Source organism: Procambarus clarkii, chromosome 28 (assembly GCF_040958095.1).
Source record: "Procambarus clarkii isolate CNS0578487 chromosome 28, FALCON_Pclarkii_2.0, whole genome shotgun sequence".
Lineage (NCBI taxonomy): Eukaryota > Metazoa > Arthropoda > Malacostraca > Decapoda > Cambaridae > Procambarus > Procambarus clarkii.
Window position 1 is genome coordinate 12,615,279 of NC_091177.1, and position 25,000 is coordinate 12,640,278.

The 25,000-nt window shown below is 43.5% G+C and overlaps 1 protein-coding gene across 1 annotated transcript in view; it reads left to right on the forward strand.

Moving 5' to 3' along the window:
• Nucleotides 1-25,000, forward strand: part of grh (grainy head) — a 794,482-nt gene that overhangs the window by 410,058 nt on the left and 359,424 nt on the right. Inside the window, exons 2-3 of the mRNA XM_069332892.1 lie at nucleotides 21,439-21,599; nucleotides 24,317-24,349. Of these exons, the coding sequence (XP_069188993.1) occupies nucleotides 21,442-21,599; nucleotides 24,317-24,349 (191 nt within the window). The 5' untranslated portion in view covers nucleotides 21,439-21,441. The remainder of the gene's footprint in view (nucleotides 1-21,438; nucleotides 21,600-24,316; nucleotides 24,350-25,000) is intronic.

The window sequence follows — 25,000 nt, forward strand, 5'->3', positions numbered from 1 at the left end:
CAGTTAATGAGCTCCGAAGCACCAGGAGGCTGTTTATAACAATAACAACAGTTGATTGGGATGTTTTCCATGCGTGTAAACTGCTTAATAAATGTAACCAAAGCCGTCAAAGATTGAGGAAAGATGTTCACGTTCGTAAGATCTTGCGTAACTGCTTCGTGAATCTGGCCCCTGGGTATCCCCATCTCCGCTATCATCACTATATTGTTCCAAACACTCAGGTCTCGTAGGAGAGAAATTACCGACTTCCCAAAGGCCTGAAAATACCAGCATAAAAAGCTATGACTTGTCCGAAACGCATGTTTATGGTCAGCACAAAAGGTTTACCAGACTGTGTATTATAAGGTTGCCAGGAGCAGGTTGGGCTTCCGTTAACTGTGGAAGGAGGCTACATAATATATATATATATATATATATATATATATATATATATATATATATATATATATATATATATATATATATATATATATATATATATATATATGCGGAAAATCCACAGAGAAATATGAAATGAGGTGAACGTTTCGGCTTTGTTAAAGCCTTTGTCAACACCAGACTGACCAGTCTTTGGTCAGTCTGGTGTTGACAAAGGCTTTAACAAAGCCGAAACGTTCACCTCATTTCATATTTCTCTGTGGATTTTCCGCATAAAATGATCAGTGTTTTGTGATCGTCAATTGCATATATATATATATATATATATATATATATATATATATATATATATATATATATATATATATATATATATATATATATATATATATATATATATGTGTGTGTGTGTGTGTGTGTGTGTGTATGTTCCTTCGTGAACCGTGTCCCTTCTTGGTTGATGTTCCTGTAGTGTCTGGTTCATGTCCTTGTTTGGTTCATATTCCTCTCTGGTTCATGTCCTTGTTTGGTTCATGTTCCTCTCTGGTTCATGTCCTGCCATGGAACACGTCCTTGAGCTGTTGAGATTAACATGTGCTCAACTGCATGATGCAACAAAGGGGCGCCATCTTGGATTCGTGGGTGTTTACATATGTGTGTGTGTGTGTGTGTGTGTGTGTGTGTGTGTGTGTGTGTGTGTGTGTGTGTGTGTGTGTGTGTGTGTGTGTGTGTGTGTGTGGTGTTTCGTGATATTTTTCTCTCGGATTATAAACAGGATCAGCGCAATAAAACACACATTAAATGTTTATATTTATTATAATCATGTCTTAAAAATTTAGGTTGTAGAGTATTTTAACATTAACTCAAGGTGAAATTAAATTTTTCTTCTGATATTTGTTTTTTTTTTTTTTGTTATATTTGCCTCTTCTGAAATTTCTGATTTTGGTTATATTTGTGCTATCTTTATTTCTACAAATTTGATTTCATTATAGTTGTGTGTGTGTATTCACCTAGTTGTATTCACCTAGTTGTATTCACCTGGTTGTGCTTGCGGGGGTTGAGCTCTGCTCTTTCGGCCCGCCTCTCAACTGTCAATCAATCAACTATTACTAACTACTATTTTTTTTTCACACACACACACACACACACACACACACACACACACACACACACACACACACACACACACACACACACATACACACACACACACACACACACATACACACACATACACACACACACACACACACACACACACACACACACACACACACACACACACACACACACACACACAGAAAGCAGGCCGTAACAGCTGTCTAAGTCCCTAGTACCTATTTTCTGCTTGGTAACAAGGGCATCAGGGTGAAAGAAACTCTGCCCATTTGTCTCTGCCGGCGCCGGGAATCGTACTCGGGCAACAGGATTATGAGTCCCGCGCGCTGTCCACTCAGCTACCAGACCCCTGTGTGTACCTACCTACTTAATTGTATTTACCTAATTGTGCTTGCGGGGGTTGAGCTCTGGCTCTTTGGTCCCGCCTCTCAACTGTCAATCAACTAACTCTCGTCCAACTTCTTGAACTGGACGGTTCAGCGACCATCTCGTTTGCTAAGAGGTCGGCGTTCGATCCCCCGATGTTGCAAGTGGTTGGGCATCATTCCTTACCTCTGTCCACACATCCCAGCTCCCAGCTGTCCTGTCCTCGTATCCCATACATGTGCTATATCATGCTATATCATGCTATGTGTCATGCCATATATGTGCTATATCATGCTATATGTCATGCCATATATGTGCTATATCATGCTATATGTCATGCCATACATGTGCTATATCATGCTATATGTCATGCCATATATGTGCTATATCACGCTATATATCATGCCATATATGTGCTATATCATGCTATATGTTATGCCATATATGTGCTATATCATGCTATATGTCATGCCATATATGTGCTATATCATGCTATATGTCATGCCATATATGTATGTGCTATATCATGCTATATGTCATGCCATATATGTGCTATATCATGCTATATCTCATGCCATATATGTCCTATATCATGCTATATGTCATGCCATACATGCGCTATATTATGCTATATGTCATGCCATACATGTGCTATATCATGCTATATCATGCTATGTATCATGCCATATATGTGCTATATCATGCTATGTGTCATGCCATATATGTGCTATGTCATGCTATATGTCATGCCATATATGTGCTATATCATGCTATATTATGCTATATGTCATGCCATACATGTGCTATATCATGCTATATCATGCTATGTATCATGCCATATATGTGCTATATCATGCTATGTGTCATGCCATATATGTGCTATGTCATGCTATATGTCATGCCATATATGCGCTATATCATGCTATATTATGCTATATGTCATGCCATACATGTGCTATATCATGCTATATCATGCTATGTATCATGCCATATATGTGCTATATCATGCTATGTGTCATGCCATATATGTGCTATATCATGCTATATGTCATGCCATATATGTGCTATATCATGCTATATCTCATGCCATACATGTGCTATATTCATGCTTTCTCTGGATAATTATCTAATTATTAACCCAAACTTTCATGTTGAATTGTAACTGTTATCTTTATTAGCTATAAAAAAAACGCCCATTTAACTCATCATACAGCTTCGGGAGACATAATTTGTGTTGATTTGTATACGTGAAAATTAAAATTATTATTATTTTTGTTAATATGTGTAAGAAATGCGAGGGGAAAGTGTTTGAACATATGCGCACCCAGCAGGTGTTTGTGAATAGTCGCCGGGCCAAGTGAAAAATGGTGATACTAAAGAAATAAATTTGTTATTATTATTAGGCATGTTGAATATATGGTGCCTTGTGGCTACTTTGGAGTGGGTGGAGGGGGGAGGTTGGGTGGTTGTGTGGTTGGGGGGGGACCCGCTGCCCACGGCAAGAGACGTCTCGGGTCATATGGTGGTTGTGGTGGTGGTGGTTGTGGTGGTGGTGGTTGTGGTGGTGGTGGTTGATGTGGTGTTCCAACTTACACTTTGCTTGACGTAACTACCCCTACCCCCCCCCCCCCAACTTATTTAACGATGGTGGTTGTGGTGGTGGTGGTTGATGTGGTGTTCCAACTTACACTTTGCTTGACGTAACTACCCCTACCCCCCCCCCCCCCACTTATTTAACGATGGTGGTTGTGGTGGTGGTGGTTGATGTGGTGTTCCAACTTACACTTTGCTTGACGTAACTACCCCTACCCCCCCCCCCCCACTTATTTAACGACTTTACAACGTTCCGTCAATGGCCCAACAGTCAAAATAAAGTTGTTGCTTCTCTGTGTCACTTTGGTAACTCAGTGGTGTTACTTTAGGTGGTAACTCAATAGTGTTACTTCAGGTAACGTCCTCTACAATACCAAATGCACCAAACATTTGCTTTTGCTTTTTTTAGGGGGGGGGGGGGAATACAACACTCCCTATTTTGTATATTCCATCCAAAGTAACTTTAGATACTATCATGTTGACCAGACCACACACTAGAAATCACAATCGACTTGAGAATGGTCCAGGACGGACCGAAACGCCGTCGTCCCTTCAATTTCTAGTGTGTGGTCTGGTCAACATACTTCAGCCACGTTATTGTGACTCATCGCCTGCATATAGATACTATCATCTTTTGAGGTTGAGTGGCAGCTTGAGCATTGAGCGAGCCTGGATAGGTTAAGTGGAGGGTCGCACGCCCGTGACTGGACAAAACCCACTTCACAAAACTCACTTAAGCCTATATTAAAGTGGAAAAACTTTAATCTAGGCTTACGAATACGTTAGATGCATCCGTACATACAGACATATAGACATTCATTTATGTAAACATACACATATATATACACACGTGCATATTTAAGTGCATATGTGTATGCAGATATGCGTACAGTGCTGCTCTATGAAAAGGTATAATTAGCATTACACAAGGTAAGGATAATTACCTTGTGTAGTTACCATTATTACACAAGGTCTAAGCCAGCCAGAGACTTAGGGCCCGGGCTAGAATCTTGAGGTTATCTTGAGATGATTTCGGGGCTTTTTTTTAGTGTCCCCGCGGCCCGGTCCTCGACCAGGCCTCCTTCCCCAGGAAGCAGCCCATGACAGCTGACTAACACCCAGGTACCTATTTTACTGCTAGGTAACAGGGGCATAGGGTGAAAGAAACTCTGCCCATTGTTTCTCGCCGGCGCCTGGGATCTAACCCAGGACCACAGGATCACAAGTCCAGCGTGCTGTCCGCTCGGCCGACCGGCTCCCGACCGGAATAGCCCTGTAAAAAAAAAATCTATCCCTGCCAATTTTTTGTGTTGGGATTTGGGTCAGGGAGCTCTTACTGGAACCGGTTACGTTATGCAGGTGTATGTGTGTTGTATGTCTTGTATTTGTGTTGTATATTTTGAATATGTTTTGTTAGGGGAGTAACTTCCTCAAGAGGAAGCTCCCAGACGCAGGTTCGAATCCTCGTCACGGCCCTTGTGGATTTGCTCCTCAAGAGGGTGTTCCTCTTAAATTAATATACAATGAGACTCTGTCATGTATATTTTTCCATATTTGGTTACCGTAACTGTGTATACAAATGTGTGTGCTTGCCCCGATATTTTTTCCCTCCGACACATAAAGCTCTAATTCATCTGACGTAGAAACAGGAGGAATTGAACACCATGCTTGAACAGGAGGAATTGAACACCATGCTTGAACAGGAGGAATTGAACACCATGCTTGAACAGGAGGAATTGAACACCATGCTTGAACAGGAGGAATTGAACACCATGCTTGAACAGGAGGAATTGAACACCATGCTTGAACAGGAGGAATTGAACACCATGCTTGAACAGGAGGAATTGAACACCATGCTTGAACAGGAGGAATTGAACACCATGCTTGAACAGGAGGAATTGAACACCATGCTTGAACAGGAGGAATTGAACACCATGCTTGAACAGGAGGAATTGAACACCATGCTTGAACAGGAGGAATGCTTGAACACCATGCTTGAACAGGAGGAATGCTTGAACCAGGAGGCCTGGTCGACGACCGGGCCGCGGGGGACGCTAAGCCCCGGAAGCACCTCAAGGTAACCACCCTTCGCAAGAGTAGCGCATTGCTCACTTCTTATAAGACGTAGAGAGGCTGTGGCAGATAAGGATGCCCTGCCCCAGAGACTCCCCACAGACGAAACAAAAGGGGTTGTTGTGTGGGGACGAGAAGTCAGGCGTCAGACACTGAAAAAGAGTGACAAACGAAGAAAGAGAAACTCTTTTTAAAAATCTTTGGAGTAGAGGAGTGGAATCGCCTCCTGGATCACCCCAGACACTTTGGCAAGATGAGGCCCCAGAAGCTGTCACTTGGGTGACATACTGGGATTTAATTAGAAGCCTTGAGACGTGCTATAATCACTTCCACCACTGGTTTATTAACACTTCCTAAATCAACGTAACTAAGACACTAACCTAACCTAACCAAACCTAACCTAACCTAACCTAAGCTAACCTAACCTAACCTAGGGCCAACTATACATACACAATATATAATCTATATTCGAGAAAACCCCATTTGATATTATTTCATATGATCGATTCATGTTGTCAATTGGTTGCCAGATATATAAGTCAAATATTGACAGTAAAATCTACATAAGTCAGTATTTAAGATAATCTTGGGTTTAGGATGAGTCCTGAGGGAGGTAACTTAGAGGTCTTGAAGTGACTGCATTGTACCACTCAATCCTCTTCTTGTTTATAACTGGCGGAAGGCCTGATTAATGTGATCCTGCTTAGTTCAGTCATCTTCGTATTATTAAGTGTCATCAATTATTCGAGAGTTAACTTGTGCCAAACACTAAAGGAGAAGCAGGGAAGCTTAAGGCGAGGAAATTCTTGTTGTCTTGAAGAACGGAACCGTCGTCCCCACCCTCTAGGGAGACCTTGGGCAACTTGCTGAATATTAGGGAGAGAGAGAAATGGGTGAATGTTCGTCCGTCATATTATAATGTGTCGCCGTGGGCTTGTCCACCTCGTCATGGCACTAAATCATGCCGGGTGGGAGTCTCATAAAACAGCAGCAGGCAGGATATGAGGCCATTAAACCAGCCCGTCCCCTTGATCGAAGACGGGCTGGATCGAGGACGGGCTGGATCGAGGACGGGCTGGACGGACTCCGAGTAGCACGGGCTCACCATAGCCCGTGCTACTTGGAACTTCCTGTTCCGGGTAGCGAATCTTAAACAACAATAACAACTTTTGATCGAGTTGTCACAACGGACAGTATACAGCTAAATACCGTCAACCCAAGACACCTACCTAAGCTAACCTAACCTAACCAACTAACACATAGAAAACGTGGGGATTTGAGAGCCGCTAATTTTCACACTACCCAATATTTTTACCGTTGGGGGACTGTAGTGTACAAAATGTTGTGTATTATCTGATACAACAGGTTTATTAAACAGCCTTTCTCACCTTCACGAACATGGACAATAAAATGACAAGAATATGATATATGTATGAAAAATAGTGAAGGCGTAGGATGGGATCAAACCCGCGTTCCTGAACTCGTCAGGGGGGGGGGGCTTTAATATTTTCTCAAGAAAGATGGCTTGCACCTTATATATCACAGTGGACGCCTCACATTATCATGAGGTCGTGTGGGCGGCGGACGTAAAGGAGGAAGTATTAGGAAGTACTTTGAAATGATATCAGGAGAGGAAGTAGTGATAAGCAAAGGTTATCTAAGAGCAAGTAGTATTGTAATATGGCTAATGATAGGCTCAATTAACACTAGATTATTACGTTGGATAGGAGCCACCATTTGAGCAGAAGCATATATTAAAATCCTAATGAAAAATGCACCTAGCATACAGATGAAACTCTGAAAACCTGCGTTTCGCCTCGCAAGTTAACATTTGCTCTATATCGCAAATGTTGGAGAATGTTAATAATGTTGGAGAATGTTGAAAAGGTCTAAAATGTTGGTAGTTTTTCCCACGAATGCTCCAGGTTCACGTTACGTGAAGATGCGGTCTGAAATCATCGCCTGGATGTACCCGGTCTGAAATCAACGCTTGGATGTACCTGGTCTGAAATCAACGCCTGGATGTACCCGGTCTGAAATCAACGCCTGAATGTACCCGGTCTGAAATCATCGCCTGGATGTGCGCGGTCTGAAATCAACGCCTGGATGTACCCGGTCTGAAATCAACGCTTGGATGTACCCGGTCTGAAATCATCGCCTGGATGTACCCGGTCTGAAATCAACGCCTGGATGTACCCGGTCTGAAATCAACGCCTGTGACGTACTTCTGATATCAGTTTCTCAGCCCTGGAAACTGAAATTGCCTGCATACATCTCAAAATATTCTTGGTTGAAATTGATTTACTCCTTTGGTTGTGCTCAAAGGAGTAAATGATTAAATTGATTTAAAATCTGCAGATCAGCTCAGGCAATAGAGCTATCACAAACTTATCGCCTCACAGGCTCATAGTCTCAAAGATGTATAGACTCACGGACACATAACCCCCCCCCCCACAGATATACATCTCAGACACATAGCGTCACTTACTCATAGCCTCACAGACTCGTAGCCTCATAGATACACATGGGCTCGCAGTCAGAATTACACACATATGTAGTATGTGGTAACACCCCTTACAAAAACATTATTGTTTCTCCCTCTCTCCCTCCTAGCCCAACCACTTGGGCTGGACGGTCGGGCGACGGTCTTGCTTCATGCAGGTCGGCGTTCAATCCCCCGACCGTCCAAGTGGTTGGGCACCATTCCTTCTCCCCGTCCCCGTCCCATCCCAAATGCTTATCCTGACCCCTTCCCAGTGGTCATAATGGCTTGGAGCTTTCCCCCTGATAATTCTCTCTTTCTCTCTCTCTTTCCCTCACCCTCCCTCCCAGGTGACCATGGGAGTGGGTGCCGCCTGGTCTCAGCAAGCTCAGTTAATAAATAATTAATAAGACTTAATGCCTATAAACATTCACACGCAATATCCAACGTCTCACTCTGACAGAATACTCATTACCCGATTCACGGGGGGCTGAGGTGGGCCCCTGGTGCTGAGAGAGAGAGAGAGGGGGGAGAGAGAGAGAGAGACAGAGAGAGAGAGAGAGAGAGAGACAGAGAGAGAGAGAGAGAGAAAGAGAGAGAGAGAGAGAGAGAGAGAGAGAGAGAGAGAGAGAGAGAGAGAGAGAGAGAGACAGGAGACAGAGAGAGAGAGAGAGAGAGAGAGAGAGAGAGAGAGAGAGAGAGAGAGAGAGAGAGAGAGAGAGAGAGAGAGAGAGAGAGAGAGAGAGAGAGAGAGAGAGAGACAGAGAGAGAGAGACAGGAGACAGAGAGAGAGAGAGAGAGAGAGAGAGAGAGAGAGAGAGAGAGAGAGAGAGAGAGAGAGGGGGTGGGGGAGAGACAAATGATTGATAATGCGTTTATTTTGGTAGTGATTTAAGTATTATGTTTGAGTCTGTGACGTCATCCTAGCGGCTCTCTGGTGATTGGCTGTGAGCTGACCAATTATTGGGCTCATTAGCGTCACGCAGTCTGGCCGACTTTGGCTCTCTTCATTACGTCTCTTTATGACGTCACCAGGTCTGCTCATGACGTCACCCGCTCGCCATACGACGTCACCGTCCTCCCCCCCCTCTCCCCCCTTCAACCTGACGTCACACCTGACCAGTGAAGTACCCCACCTGGTTTGGGGGGCCCACGACCGCTATAACAGTAAAGGCCCAACCTGACTGACCCAACCGGTCTTTCGGGGGAAGGACCAGTTTGTGGTCTGCGAGGAAAGACCAGTTGAGCAGCCTGTCAACAGATGGCGCTCGTTCCTCTCTCAGTAACAATAGGGAAGAGGACTTGTTTTTCATTCATAAAGACCATACTATGCATTGTACTCTAGGTGGGTGGGCTGAGACGGTGGGTGGGGGTGGGGGAGGTCCTTGGAGAGAGAGGGGGGGAGGATGATGGGTAGGGGGAGGGGGGGATAATGGAAGGGGGATAGGGAGAGAGAGAGATGGGTTGATAGGATGTGGTTGGGTGGGGTGTGGTGAGGGCAGGGGTGGTGAATAGGATGAATGGATGGGTGGTGGGGGGATAGGTGGGGGGGGATGGAGGGGGGGATGCCAGACAGGCCTTGTTGCACCTGTGAGAACGAGATTAATGACCCCATTCGAAGAGAGACCTGTGTGTGTGTGTGTGTGTGTGTGTGTGTGTATGTAAGTGACACACACACACACACACACACACACACACACACACACACACACACACACACACACACACACACACACACACACACACACACACACACGTTCACCTGTTTATCTCCACTCAGAACATAATGGTCCTGTGACTGCCAGGTTCACACCATCTCCTAGCCCCCTTCCACCTCCTAACCAGCTTCACAGCATCTCCTAGCCAGCTTCACAGCATCTCCTAGGCCCCCCCCCCCCGGGCACCTGTCTCACCCCCCCAGCCAGACTCACCAGTGATTCAACACGACCTCAACAAAGCAAGAGTCCCCAGCCTATAGAGGCACCATACCGGTTGGGCACCGCCAAGGCTAACCGGTGAGGGGGCGCCAGACCGCGTATATTTCTTCCCGCTCTTTTATTTCTTCTCTTCCCCACTACTCTTTTATTTCTCTTCTTCTTCTTCCCACGCTTTATCTCCTGGATTAGGATTAGGCTCCTGCCTCATTTGGTGAGCTGGAAGTCGCAGTATTGCGCAACAGCCTGCGCGTCCACGGGGCCGATTGGCGCGCGGGCGATTTTTATCATGCAAATTTGCCCGAAGATTAGCTGATGGTTTGAGCCTTATCGCGAGCGGGTCGTGGTGGGAGGGTGGTGATCTTGGGAGGGTGATGTTGACTGGGAGGCTGGTTAAGGTGGGAGGCTGGTTAAGGTGGGAGGGTGATCAAGGTAGTGGGGGGGGGCGTGCTGGGGTGCGTCTGTGGCACCTGCGGTGTTAACAGCAGGTGCTGCACCAATATCAAACAGCAGCAGCAGGGGGAAGCAACATCACCACTAACAACAGCAGCGGCAGGAGCAGCAGCATGATTAGGAACAGCAGCAGCAGGAATAACAGCAGCAGGAACAACAGAAGCAGCAGGAACAGCAGCAGCAGGAGCAGAGGGGAGGGAGGAGACAGCTTATTAAGTAAGGATTTGAGTGTCCTGTCGGTCAGGTGACGAGTGGAGGCGTGGCCGCCCCCCTTCCCCCTCTGTACCTTCACCCTCATGCTCACCTTCACCCCTCATGCTCACCCTCACCCTCATGCTCACCCTCACCCTCCATATCACCCCTCACGCTCACCCTCATGAATATGTACACCCTTAGTACCTAGCAACTAAGAATATGTCCTAGTAGCTAGACACCAGAGTGAGTTAAGCCCCAGAAACCCTTCTCTCTCTCTCTCCTTACACCACAGCTGGGATAATATCTACACTGTGCCACAACCTGATGAACGTTTTCAACTAACAAGGAACGTGCAAGAGGATCCCATGTGACCCTCACCCAAGTCTGACCTCTGGTGACCCCGTCTCTCACCAGGGGCAAAAACAACCTGGTTGATGCCTCCCTGTAAGGAAAATAGTATTTTACAATGCACAAAAGAGTGACTAGGAAACTAAAAATCCATTTATTTATTTTTTTACGAGAAAATTTAAACTATAGTTTGTACCCGGGTAAAATTACAAAACACTTTTGAAACAGACTTGTATTATGAGATCTAGGAGGCTGTTGTTGTTGGGGGAAAGTTTCAAGCCGCTGTGTGTTGAAGATCGAGCCTGGATAGAGGATACGCTATTTAAATGTTAATTAGATGATTCCATTGATTTGCGTGGTAATTATGGTGGTAATTAATGACTATGGTGGTTGAGCCGTCAGGGTGACGAGGCTGGTTGAAGGGTGAGGTTGGTGGATGGTGGTGGTGGGTAACCTTAGTGAATGGTGGTGGAGGATGAGCTTGGTGGATGGTGGTGGAGGGTGACCTTAGTGGATAGTGGTGGAGGGTGACCTTAGTGGATAGTGGTGGAGGATGACCTTAGTGAATGGTGGTGGAGGGTGACCTTAGTGAATGGTGGTGGAGGATGACCTTAGTGAATGGTGGTGGAGGGTGACCTTAGTGAATGGTGGTGGAGGGTGACCTTAGTGAATGGTGGTGGAGGGTGACCTTAGTGGATAGTGGTGGAGGGTGACCTTAGTGGATAGTGGTGGAGGATGACCTTAGTGGATGGTGGTGGAGGGTGACCTTAGTGAATGGTGGTGGAGGGTGACCTTAGTGGATAGTGGTGGAGGATGACCTTAGTGGATGGTGGTGGAGGGTGACCTTAGTGAATGGTGGTGGAGGGTGACCTTAGTGGATAGTGGTGGAGGGTGACCTTAGTGGATAGTGGTGGAGGGTGACCTTAGTGAATGGTGGTGGAGGGTGACCTTAGTGGATAGTGGTGGAGGGTGACCTTAGTGGATAGTGGTGGAGGATGACCTTAGTGGATGGTGGTGGAGAGTGACCTTAGTGGATAGTGGTGGAGGGTGACCTTAGTGGATAGTGGTGGAGGATGACCATAGTGGATGGTGGTGGAGGGTGACCTTGGTGGATAGTGGTGGAGGATGACCTTAGTGGATGGTGGTGGAGAGTGACCTTAGTGGATAGTGGTGGAGGATGACCATAGTGGATGGTGGTGGAGGATGACCATAGTGGATGGTGGTGGAGGGTGACCTTAGTGGATAGTGGTGGAGGATGACCTTAGTGGATAGTGGTGGAGGGTGACCTTAGTGGATAGTGGTGGAGGATGACCTTAGTGGATGGTGGTGGAGAGTGACCTTAGTGGATAGTGGTGGAGGGTGACCTTAGTGGATAGTGGTGGAGGATGACCTTAGTGGATGGTGGTGGAGAGTGACCTTAGTGGATAGTGGTGGAGGGTGACCTTAGTGGATAGTGGTGGAGGATGACCTTAGTGAATAGTGGTGGAGGGTGACCTTAGTGGATAGTGGTGGAGGGTGACCTTAGTGGATAGTGGTGGAGGATGACCATAGTGGATGGTGGTGGAGGGTGACCTTAGTGGATAGTGGTGGAGGATGACCATAGTGGATGGTGGTGGAGGGTGACCTTAGTGGATAGTGGTGGAGGGTGACCTTGGTGGATGGTGGTAGAGGTTCAGGTTAACAGCTCAACACTCCCTCAAGGCTCTTTAGTTCCCCACTATTTATTTTATATATAAATATATATCGTAAGACATGGAAAATATTAGTGTACTATGTAAGTGTGGGTTAATGAAGCAGTATGAACATTGTTCAACCTGACCTGCTTGTTCAGGCTGGCGTGTTGTTCAAGATGATGTGTCAAATAATATCCCATTTAATAGCCAGATATAAAATAATAGCCATCTCATTTATGTTACAAGGGTGAAAAAAAATTGTGTTTATTTGACGTATTTATTGACGCTGGACACATGAGAGTGGGCAACCCTCCACCAACACATCCACAGGTTATGGTGCTTCAGACTACGGCCCACTCCACAGACGCAGTCGTTAGTTTAATCTTATTGCGCAAACAAAAACGGTATTTTCAATAATATAAATTAGTAATAATGAGTATTATAATTGTGTATATAGTTAGGACGAGAATAGGTTAAGTGCTTTGGTTAGATTGGCAAATTATCTGGTTTACATTACACGAGTGAAGCATTTACAAGGGGCATTTCGAACACAGGAAGAGAGAGAGAGAAGCACTGTTCGAGATTACTTCGAACGTAATCGGTGGTGAGTCTTGTGTAAAATTGTTTTTCATTCATGTTTAGAGAGGATTTAGCGGCTAGATTTACAAGCATTTGGGCCATTGTTTATGCAGCGCGTCCTCATAAACAATGACCAAACTGCTCGGCAATCCAGCCACTAAACCCTTGTTTATGAATGAAAAACGCTTCACACACCACTCTCAACAACTCAGGCCAGGCTCGTTAAAGTTGCGGCCATACCCTCCCCCCTCCCCCTCCCCCAGCCACGACGCATCTATTAATTTTGAACTGTATTAAAATTTGATCTGTTCTCATTTATATATTAATATCATTATGTATTAAAGTACTATGTATAATTAGACATAGCTCAGGTGTTTAGGTTCTGTTGTCAAGTATTTGTATTTGAAATATGTGGGTGAAGCATTTACCAACCCGTCCTCCAAACAAAGACCCAAAGTCCATTCCATCCACCCGCCAAACCCGCTGTTTATAAATGAAAAACGGTTTACACGACTCATAACTGATAACGTTCGAACACTTCCGGAACAAGTGCTTCACTGACGAATTTTGTTCGAATCACAACGCTATAAATGCTTCACCCACGTACTACACATACAAATAATCGCCAACAGAACCTAAACACCTAACCTAACCTAACCTATATGTTCACAATATGCTAATATATTCTAATATTAATTTATATTTGAAAAAAATCCCGTTATGAATGAACAGCATGTTAAAATTGGTGAATGTGTGTTCTGATTGGCTGCCGTGTAAGCTAAGACCAGACTGTGTGTCCGGCTGGCTGCCTCAGTAGCCGTGAAGAGCTCAACTGGCAGACCATCACTGCTGCAGTTAGCTGTTATAAGCCCAGGGTGGTCCAACACGCCCCTCAGTATCTTTCGGCAGTTCACGGGAGGAGGTTGTCAGTCGCCAAGGAGATCATTCTGACGCATTCAGAAGGGAATTATGTCTGTGTTAACGACGCCCTTTCTTGGTTATCAGTGCTGGTGGAAGGTAACTTTATTAGTATAATTAAATATAATTATACTAACACTATAATTAGTATTAGATATCATTATATGTTTACATTTCTCGTATTTTTTTTATTATTATTTAGACGCTTTGATTAAAAAAAATTTTTTGCAACAAATATCCTCAGCTGAGTGTGAGGAAGTACACAGTTGTTATCCATGTTGGTAATTGTTTTTGTTAGTTGTGTTAATGGTGTGTTAATTATGACAGTGAAAATAGAAATTACCGTAATATTTGCAATAGGCGTTTTAGAGCATTAGTTGGAATTTGATTGAGGTGTTTTGATTTGGATTTGATCCAAAATATCCACATTATCGTCTACATATCCAAAATTGTTTGTGCAGTTATCCTTTCTTATACATTACTTTATGTTTATATCTCTATCCTCATTCGATATCTCTATCCTCATTCGATATCTCTATCCTCATTTGATATCTCTATCCTCATTTGATATCTTTATCCTCATTTGATATCTTTATCCTCATTTGATATCTTTTTCCTCATTTGATATCTTTATCCTCATTTGATATCTTTATCCTCATTTGATATCTCTATCCTCATTTGATATCTTTATCCTCATTTGATATCTTTATCCTCATTTGATATCTTTATCCTCATTCGATATCTCTATCCTCATTCGATATCTCTATCCTCATTTGATATCTTTATCCTCCTTTGATATCTCTATATATCTCTATTCTCATTTGATATCTCTATCCTCATTTGATATCTCTATCCTCATTTTGATATCTTTATCCTTATTTGATATCTTTATCCTTATTTGATATCTTTATCCTTATTTGATATCTTTATCCTCATTTGATATCTCTATCCCCATCTTACACCAGGGCGCTGGGGTTGGACGACAACCACCATTCATTCGGTCTGACCCATCACCACCCCAACGCCTGCCCCCAGGAACTGGTGTTGTGTCTCCCCTGTGGTACAACACCTGCCTCCAGGAACTGGTGTTGTGTCTCACCCTGTAGTACAACACCTGCCCCCAGGAACTGGTGTTGTCTCTCACCCTGTGGTACAACACCTGCCCCCAGGAACTGGTGTTGTGTCTCACCCTGTGGTACAACACCTGCCCTCTGGAACTGGTGTTGTGTCTCACCCTGTGGTACAACACCTGCCCCCAGGAACTGGTGTTGTGTCTCACCCTGTGGTACAACACCTGCCCTCAGGAACTGGTGTTGTCTCTCACCCTGTGGTACAACACCTGCCCCCAGGAACTGGTGTTGTCTCTCACCCTGTGGTACAACACCTGCCCTCAGGAACTGGTGTTGTGTCTCACCCTGTGATACAACACCTGCCCCCAGGAACTGGTGTTGTCTCCCCAGTGGTACAACACCTGCCCCCAGGAACTGGTGTTGTCTCCCCAGTGGTACAACACCTGCCCCCAGGAACTGGTGTTGTCTCCCCAGTGGTACAACACCTGCCCCCAGGAACTGGTGTTGTCTCCCCAGTGGTACAACACCTGCCCCCAGGAACTGGTGTTGTCTCCCCAGTGGTACAACACCCCATATATATATATATTTTTGACAACTTTGCTCTTCCTATCATTAGCTTCCTTGTCCCTCTTATACTTATTTCCTACTTCTCTCTCTTCCGTTTAACGTTCTCTTCCTGTTCCTCTCATCTCCTTCCTTCTCGTTATCTAGCCTTCAGCCTCCTCCTCCTCCTCTTCCTCCATCTCTCCTTACGCTGGGCTGCGGAGGTCAGGCAGACGGCGCATTTCTCATCATGACCTTTTGTGCCCTCTGTAATCCTTTTTGTGCCCTCTGTAACTCTTTTGTTTACTCTGTAACTCTTTTGTGTTCTCTGTAACTCTTTTTTGTGCCCTCTGTAACTCTTTTGTTTACTCTGTAACTCTTTTGTGTTCTCTGTAACTCTTTTTTGTGCCCTCTGTAACTCTTTTGTTTACTCTGTAACTCTTTTGTGTTCTCTGTAACCCTTTTGTGTCCTCTGTAATCTCTTTGGGCCCTTTGTAACCCTTTTGTGTCCTCTGTAACTCTTTTGTGATCTCTGTAACATTTTTGTGTTCTCTGTAACCCTTTTGTTTACTCTGTAACTCTTTTGTGATCTCTGTAACCCTTTTGTGTTCTCTGTAACCCCTTTGGGCCCTCTTTAATCTCTTCGAGCATTCTGTAATCTATTTTGTGCTCTCTGTAATTTTTGTTCTCTCTATAATCCTTTTTTGCACTACCACTCCCAGGAAGAGTAAAGTTTTCATATTAAAGTATCACTCACAAGATGAGTATAGAGTTCACATTAATTACTCACAGGATGAGTAGAGAGTTCACATTAATTCCTCACAGGATGAGTAGAGAGTTCGCATTAATTCCTCACAGGATGAGTAGAGAGTTCACGTTAATTACTCACAGGATGAGAAGAGAGTTCGCGTTAATTCCTCACAGGATGAGAAGAGAGTTCACGTTAATTACTCACAGGATGAGAAGAGAGTTCGCGTTAATTCCTCACAGGATGAGAAGAGAGTTCACGTTAATTACTCACAGGATGAGAAGAGAGTTCGCGTTAATTCCTCACAGGATGAGAAGAGAGTTCACGTTAATTACTCACAGGATGAGAAGAGAGTTCACGTTAATTACTCACAGGATGAGAAGAGAGTTCGCGTTAATTCCTCACAGGATGAGAAGAGAGTTCACGTTAATTACTCACAGGATGAGAAGAGAGTTCGCGTTAATTCCTCACAGGATGAGAAGAGAGTTCACGTTAATTCCTCACAGGATGAGAAGAGAGTTCACATTAATTACTCACAGGATGAGTAGAGAGTTCGCATTAATTCCTCACAGGATGAGAAGAGAGTTCACGTTAATTCCTCACAGGATGAGAAGAGAGTTCACATTAATTACTCACAGGATGAGTAGAGAGTTCGCATTAATTCCTCACAGGATGAGTATGGAGAGCAACACTTCGCCACCACTAACACTGCTACAGTCAGAACACATTAGCCAAACACTGCTTGTGAGAGGAGACTCCCTTGGCTCCTGGCCTCCACGACGCCTTCAGACACGTCAGGAGGTGAACACGCCTCACTCACTCACTCACACACTCACTCATTCACTCATTCCCTCCTTTCTCTACCTTCCTCTCTCCCTACCTTCTCTACCTCCTCACTTTTAGTCTCATGTGTCCCTCTTGCCTCTTCATTCTCCCCCTCTCTCTCTCTCTCTCTCTCCTGGACCCTGTACATCTTGTTATCATGTGTGTGCTCTCTCTCTCTCTCTCTCCTGGACCCTGTACATCTTGTTATCATGTGTGTGCTCTCTCTCTCTCTCTCTCCTGGACCCTGTACATCTTGTTATCATGTGTGTGCTCTCTCTCTCTCTCTCTTGGACCCTGTACATCTTGTTATCATGTGTGTGCTCTCTCTCTCTCTCTCTCTCTCTCCTGGACCCTGTACATCTTGTTATCATGTGTGTGCTCTCTCTCTCTCTCTCCTGGACCCTGTACATCTTGTTATCATGTGTGTGCTCTCTCTCTCTCTCTCTCTCTCTCCTGGACCCTGTACATCTTGTTATCATGTGTGTGCTCTCTCTCTCTCCTGGATCCTGTACATCTTGTTATCATGTGTGTGCTCTCTCTCTCTCTCCTGGACCCTGTACATCTTGTTATCATGTGTGTGCTCTCTCTCTCTCTCTCCTGGACCCTGTACATCTTGTTATCATGTGTGTGCTCTCTCTCTCTCTCTCTCTCTCTCTCTCTCTCTCTCTCTCTCTCTCTCTCTCTCTCTCTCTCTCTCTCTCTCTCTCTCTCTCTCTCTCTCTCTCTCTCTCTCTCCTGGACCCTGTACATCTTGTTATCATGTGTGTGCTCTCTCTCTCTCTCTCTCCTGGACCCTGTACATCTTGTTATCATGTGTGTGCTCTCTCTCTCTCTCTCTCCTGGACCCTGTACATCTTGTTATCATGTGTGTGCTCTCTCTCTCTCACAGGACCTGGCCTCGTAGCGCCTGGTGAATGAAATATACTCAACGTGACCCTTGTTGACCTCTGTCACGACCTTCTGATTAATCTGTCTTGCAGCTGACACCACATGGGGACGTTTCTGACCCCCCTCCCCTTCCTTACAAAATACACCCCCCTTCCCACCCCCCTTTCTTACAAAATACACCCCCCTTCCCCCCCCCCTTCCTTACATAATACTTGGTCATTCAATCGTTCATCTTGTGTACACAAACGGCTCCATATTGCACGCGATGATGGCTCTTAGGGTTTTCAGAGAGTTTGTACGACGTTGTTATCGTCGAAACGTCGTCGTCCCTTCAATTTCTAGTGTGTGGTCTGGTCAACATACTTCAGCCACGTTATTGTGACTCATCGCCTGCGACGTTGTTATCGTCTATCTCTTTTTAAGTGGATGGTTCGAGTGGCACCATTGTTGTTGAGGCTAGTTAGTTAGCCTTGTTGGTGGGGGGGGTGTTGTTCACGTCTGTATTTTGGGTTGTCATCTTTACGTGGCTTTTGTAGTTGGTTCTTTTGTTATTTTGTTTATTATTGCTGTATTGTCAGGCTTGTCTATTTGTCTTGTCTTTCATCTTTATTCCTATCTCTCTCTCTCTCTCTCTCTCTCTCTCTCTCTCTCTCTCTCTCTCTCTCTCTCTCTCTCTCTCTCTCTCTCTCTCTCTCTCTCTCTCTCTCTCTTTCTCTCTCTCACTCTTTCTCTCTCTCTCTCTCTCTCTCTCTCTCTCTCTCTCTCTCTCTCTCTCTCTCTCTCTCTCTCTCTCTCTCTCTCTCTCTGTCTCTGTCTCTGTCTCTCTCTCTCTCTTTCTCTCTCTCTCTCACTCTTTCTCTCTCTCTCTCACTCTTTCTCTCTCTCTCTCTCTCTCTCTCTCTCTCTCTCTCTCTCTCTCTCTCTCTCTCTCTCTCTCTCTCTCTGTCTCTGTCTCTGTCTCTCTCTCTCTCTTTCTCTCTCTCTCTCACTCTCTCTCTCTCACTCTTTCTCTCTCTCTCTCTCTCTCTCTCTCTCTCTCTCTCTCTCTCTCTCTCTCTCTCTCTCTCTCTCTCTCTCTCTCTCTCTCTCTCTCTTCCTTTTTCTTTACGTCTTTCACGTGAATATCTTTACTCTTCCCTGCTAGAGCTTGATTTAACATGCTGTTTTGTAAGGCTTGACATTACAAAGGTGCGACAGTACCTTCAAAGGTGCGAGAGTAAGTACCTTCTTGTCTTGAGGTGGGTCACGAGCTGGGATCATCCTATGTGTTTTTTTTTTGTTTTTTTTTTAGCTAGGCCTATGCTCACTATTTTTTTAGATTTTCACAATTTTGTTTCTTATTCCTTCCTTGAATTTGGATAATTGTCTTTTAATGTATTTCGAGAGAAGTAATTTTGTTATTTCTACTTTGAATTGGGATACTAATTTTGCTTTATTTTTCCCATGATAAATACTAATTTTGCTTTATTTTTCCCATGATAAATACTAATTTTGCTTTATTTTTCCCATGATAATTTTCAAGATTATTTACCTACAACATCCGGGAGTAAATATTAGACTATGAAATTTTCCTAATTCAAGGCAATTTTTTGTTGGGCAAAATTATTGTCCCAATTCCAAGTATTGGGACAAGTATAGAAATGTATCATTTAAAGATACTTTTAAGTGTCAAATTTAAAGTATCTTTAAATTAGTATTTGGGAAACGTCTAATTACTCTTGCCGTGTATTACTGTGTTGGGAGTTACGAGTTTGTAGACCTGGTCCTACGTCCAGTCATTTGGACTGATTGGTACTGCAACAGCCTTGTTTCTTGCAGGTCGGCGTTCGATCTCCGACGGTCCAAGGGATTGGGGGCACCATTTCTTCCCTTCCCTTTTCCCCTGTGCTATCCCAGCTCCTTGGTGATTGATTGATTAATTGATTGATTGATTGATGAATAAGCCACCCAAGAAGTGGCACGGGCATGAATAGCCCCGTACGTGCTTGACTTTTTTTAAGTGAATGTGATCTTAGGTCGTATCCCCTTGTACATTAACCCAAGCGTTATATATATATATATATATATATATATATATATATATATATATATATATATATATATATATATATATATATATATATATATATATATATATATATATTGTGACGGTAACGCGTTGGTGTTCGGCTGTTTCAAAAGCTAGGGGTATGGCCTCGTCACATATAGAAACAAAGAGAAAATCTGGAACTTCGTCTGTGGTAAGGTAATGGGAAGACACACAAAACACAAGTAAATTTAACAATGAGATTTTAATTACGTTAGAAAAGCAAAACATGAATAAAATGGACATACAAATTGGAACATAAAATCAATCAATCAAAATAATAAGAATAATCAAATGACAAAATGAAAAGTTACGTTAAGACAAGTGAGTAATAACAAGTGAACAATATACAATCAGATATAGGTGCAGGAATATTGGCTTTAAGCTGCCACCTCTCTTAGTACACGTAAGCCAGAGCTTAGTCTACCAACGAGACGTGTTAACTTGTTGAAAGCACTGGATATTCTGAGGTCTGAGGTCGTGGTGGCCCCAGACATCAACTAGTGTGGCGGTGGAGAAGCAGGTGCGACTGACCACCGGCCAATCAGCGATGAGCAGGCGACGGACAGGTAGTTTGGTGGTTCGAGTGGCGGAGGGGGGGGGAGCAGGTGTTCCTGGTGCTGAATACGTTTGCTCTCTGGCAAACCTTGGTGTTGTATTTGTTGGATATTTCTTCCATATTAGTTGTATAGGGATGTATAGCGGCGAACTTAGGAGGGAAGAGCAGGCTCAATCTCTCTTGAAGGAGATTATCGTCACAATATATATATATATATATATATATATATATATATATATATATATATATATATATATATATATATATATATATATATATATATATATATATATATATAGCCTTTTTCTCTTGATTATGCGACAGCACTGCTCCTGTGCCAGGTAAGTCCACTACGGCTCGCCATAGCCCGTGCTACTTGGAACTTGTACCGAGTAGCTGAATTTATAACAACATCTTGATTAGAATCTATAACAACAACATCATTTTGATTATGACCTTCAAGGGAGGTTCGGAGCTGTCTCTGTCTCTCTCTCTCTCTCTCTCTCTGTCTCTCTCTCTCTCTCTCTCTCTCTCTCTCTCTCTTACTCTCTCTCTCTCTAATCAGTTACAGTGATTTATGACCTGACTCTTCCTGGTGTCTCCCACAGGCGATGAACGAGCTGGGTGAGGAGGTGGCTGAGGGTAGCTGGCGCCAGTACTGCGAACACCCCCTTACCGCCGCCACCACCGCCATGCTTAACATCCACGGCCCCGCCTCCGAGGAGCAACAGCACGTCACTCTCCTCTACGACTACTACAAGTCCGATGGGTGAGTCTCCCACCAGGTTTACGGGCTCACCATAGCCCGTGCTACATGGACACTCCGTCCTGAATAGCTAAATCTTTAACAACAACAATCTTGGTTGACTGGTTGGCATGTGCAGTCACCTGGGGGGGGCTAGATTTCACGAAGCAGCTACGCAAGCACTTACGAATGTGTATATCTTCAGTCTTTGACGGCTTTGTTTACAACAGTTTACAAGCATGAAAACTTCTCGATCAACTGTTGTTATTGTTATAAACAGCCTTCTGGTGCTTCGGAGCTCATTATCTGTTTAATAATTGTAAACAAAGCCCCCAAAGAGTGAGAAAAGATGGACAGGTTCGTAAGTGCTTGCGTAACTGCTTCGTAAATCTGGCGCGAGAGGTGGTACAAGAGTAGGTAACTGGTGGAAGTGGGTGTTTCGCCTTCGTTACTGCGGTTAAGGGGGGGAGGGGGAGGAATTGGACGTCTTGTCTCGGGGGTTGTTGCAGATGGCCTTCCATGGTGTGGTGGTTAAGATGGTCATTGGACTTGGTCGTTACAGAGATGATGACGTTCTTCAGTATCTGTAAGGTAAACAAAAATGGCCATTGGATATGGCTATTAAGTGGGAAATGCGCCTTATTCCTTATATTTAGGTGACGCATAAGCCATATTATGAGGTAAATGTTCTGTGTCTTTGGCAGTTAGTGAATAAATGCTTCTGGTATTTGTACCGTATGCTGTCAGAATGCTGTCATAAATGCTGTCAGTACCTCTGTTATCTGGTTACTGTTGCACGTTTAGGATTACTAGGCAGTTTCTGTATCTAATCCTGTTGATTAGGGAGTGAATGCCTCTATATTCAAGTGATGATGGTTAAATGCTCAAGATTATATCCTCATTAATTGAAAAATTCTGTAGGTCGTTGTTAGGGGCATATGTGCTCGTTGTCTCTAGTTAGGGATTATTAGCATCAAGTGTTAATGGTTGTTAGTGGTTATTAGCGGTTAACTGCCCCAGTTGCTTGAGTGTTAGGGGGCGAATGAACGCTCCAGTTACTTGGATATTATGGATAAATGAACCATTTGCTTGGATGGTATGGATAAATGAACCATTTGCTTGGATGGTATGGATAAATGAACCATTTGCTTGGATGGTATGGATAAATGAACCATTTGCTTGGATGGTATGGATAAATGAACCATTTGCTTGGATGGTATGGATAAATGAACCATTTGCTTGGATGGTATGGATAAATGAACCATTTGCTTGGATATTATGGATAAATGAACCATTTGCTTGGATGGTATGGATAAATGAACCATTTGCTTGGATGGTATGGATAAATGAACCATTTGCTTGGATGGTACGGATAAATGAACCATTTGCTTGGATATTATGGATAAATGAACCATTTGCTTGGATGGTATGGATAAATGAACCATTTGCTTGGATGGTATGGATAAATGAACCATTTTCTTGGATATTATGGATAAATGTAACTGTTGCTTGGAGATTAGGTATAAATGCTCCTAGTATCTAATTGTTAGTTATGGGTAAATGCTTTAGTTGTTCCTTCTGTTTGTTAGTACTATAACGTTAGGGATTCTAATAAACACCACATTACCATCGTATATAAGTTTTTAACGTGTTATATTGCGCAGTTTGTGTTAACTAATTAACTAATTGACCAGAGAGTTTGCATTAACTAATTATTATATATATATATTTTTGGGGGCGCAACTTTTATTCCATTTTATTTTTTAGTTCAGCCATAATTGCTATCATACGAATATGTTGTTAAGAATACCATTTCTATATTCTAAATTGGACATCTTGATCTGTCTTGAGGTTATCTTGAGAAGATTTCGGGGCTTAGCGTCCTCGACCAGGCCTCCTTTTTGTTACACACCCTCCAGGAAACAGCCCGTAGCAGCTGTCTAACTCACAGGTACCTATTTACTGCTAGGTAACAGAGGGCATCAGGGTGAAAGAAACATTTTTGCCCATTTGTCTCCGCCTCTACCGGGGATCGAACCCGGAACCTCAGGACTACGAATGCGAAGCGCTGTCCACCCAGCTGTCAGGCGCCCTGTATTATGTAAGCTGCCGAAGCAACTAAATCAAGTCTTTCAAATCACGTTACTTATAATCTACTTATAATTTACTTATAATTACTTATAATTTATGTAAAAAAAACACATTTATTTAATGGACTTGAATCACCCAAATCAATTAGACTTTATTTCATTTAGAGAAATATCAGCCTTGTTTCTGTACCATTGATATAGAAAACACTCTGCGCTTCGCTCACAAACTGTATAGAAAAAAAAAATTGAATAGATTTATAGAATTAGAAAGAATTTAGATATCTAATTTCCTTTAGATAGAATTAAATATCTTTTTTAATCCTTCCTCCATACTCTCAAAAAAAAATATATATAAGGATCTAATATTTTTCCAAATAACTAAGTGTAGTTTTTATAAATATATTTAGTATTTATTCATTTTTTTTATCTAAACACACACTGAAAGCTAGACGGGTAATTAGAGACTATTTCCGAATAGATTTGGTTGTTAGAAAAAGCCAGCTGAGTGCACGGGAGGAGGAGGATAGCTGTTAGCTTCCCTCCGTGTAGCCTTGAGGATATATGTGTGCTATGCTACATATGTATTTGTGTGCCTATTTTTTTTGTCAAGTATCTTATCTAAAGCGGCCTTTGTGTCTACTTGTTCCGCAGACCCGTCCAGTACGAGTACTACAGATCCGAGGGGTTAGTGGCCGCGCTTTGGTTGGAGAGGCTCATTGTGTATGGTTAGTGAGCATGTATGGTTAGTGAGTGAGCATGTATGGTTAGTGAGCATGTGTGGTTAGTGAGATGGCTTGTGTTTGGTAGGCTGTGTGTGGTTAGGGAGCTTGTGTGGTTAGTGTGCTGGCTTGTGTTTGGTAGGCTGTGTGTGGTTAGTGTGCTGGCTTGTGTTTGGTAGGCTGTGTGTGGTTAGGGAGCTTGTGTGGTTAGTGTGCTGGCTTGTGTTTGGTAGGCTGTGTGTGGTTAGTGAACTGGCTTGTTGTTAGAGAGCATGTATGATTAGTGAGCATGTATGGTTAGTCAGATGGCTTGTGTTTGGTAGGCTGTGTGTGGTTAGCGAGCTTGTATGGATAGTGAGCTGGCTTGTGGTTGGTTGGCTGTGTATGGTTAGTGAACTTGTGTTCAGGTGTGGTTGCTAATCTTGGTTGTATTTGTTAGTTGTAGTTAGGGGAGCTGGCTTGTGTTTGTTTGTTTGTTTGTTGGCTTTGTTTCCCCTCCCTACTTTATTCATTAGCCGTCAACTTTATCAAATATTTTTTTTTTCTGTAACCATGTTTTTGTTCTGCCTGTTATCCCCTTGTGTTTGGTTTGTCTGTTATCCCCGTGTTTCTTTGT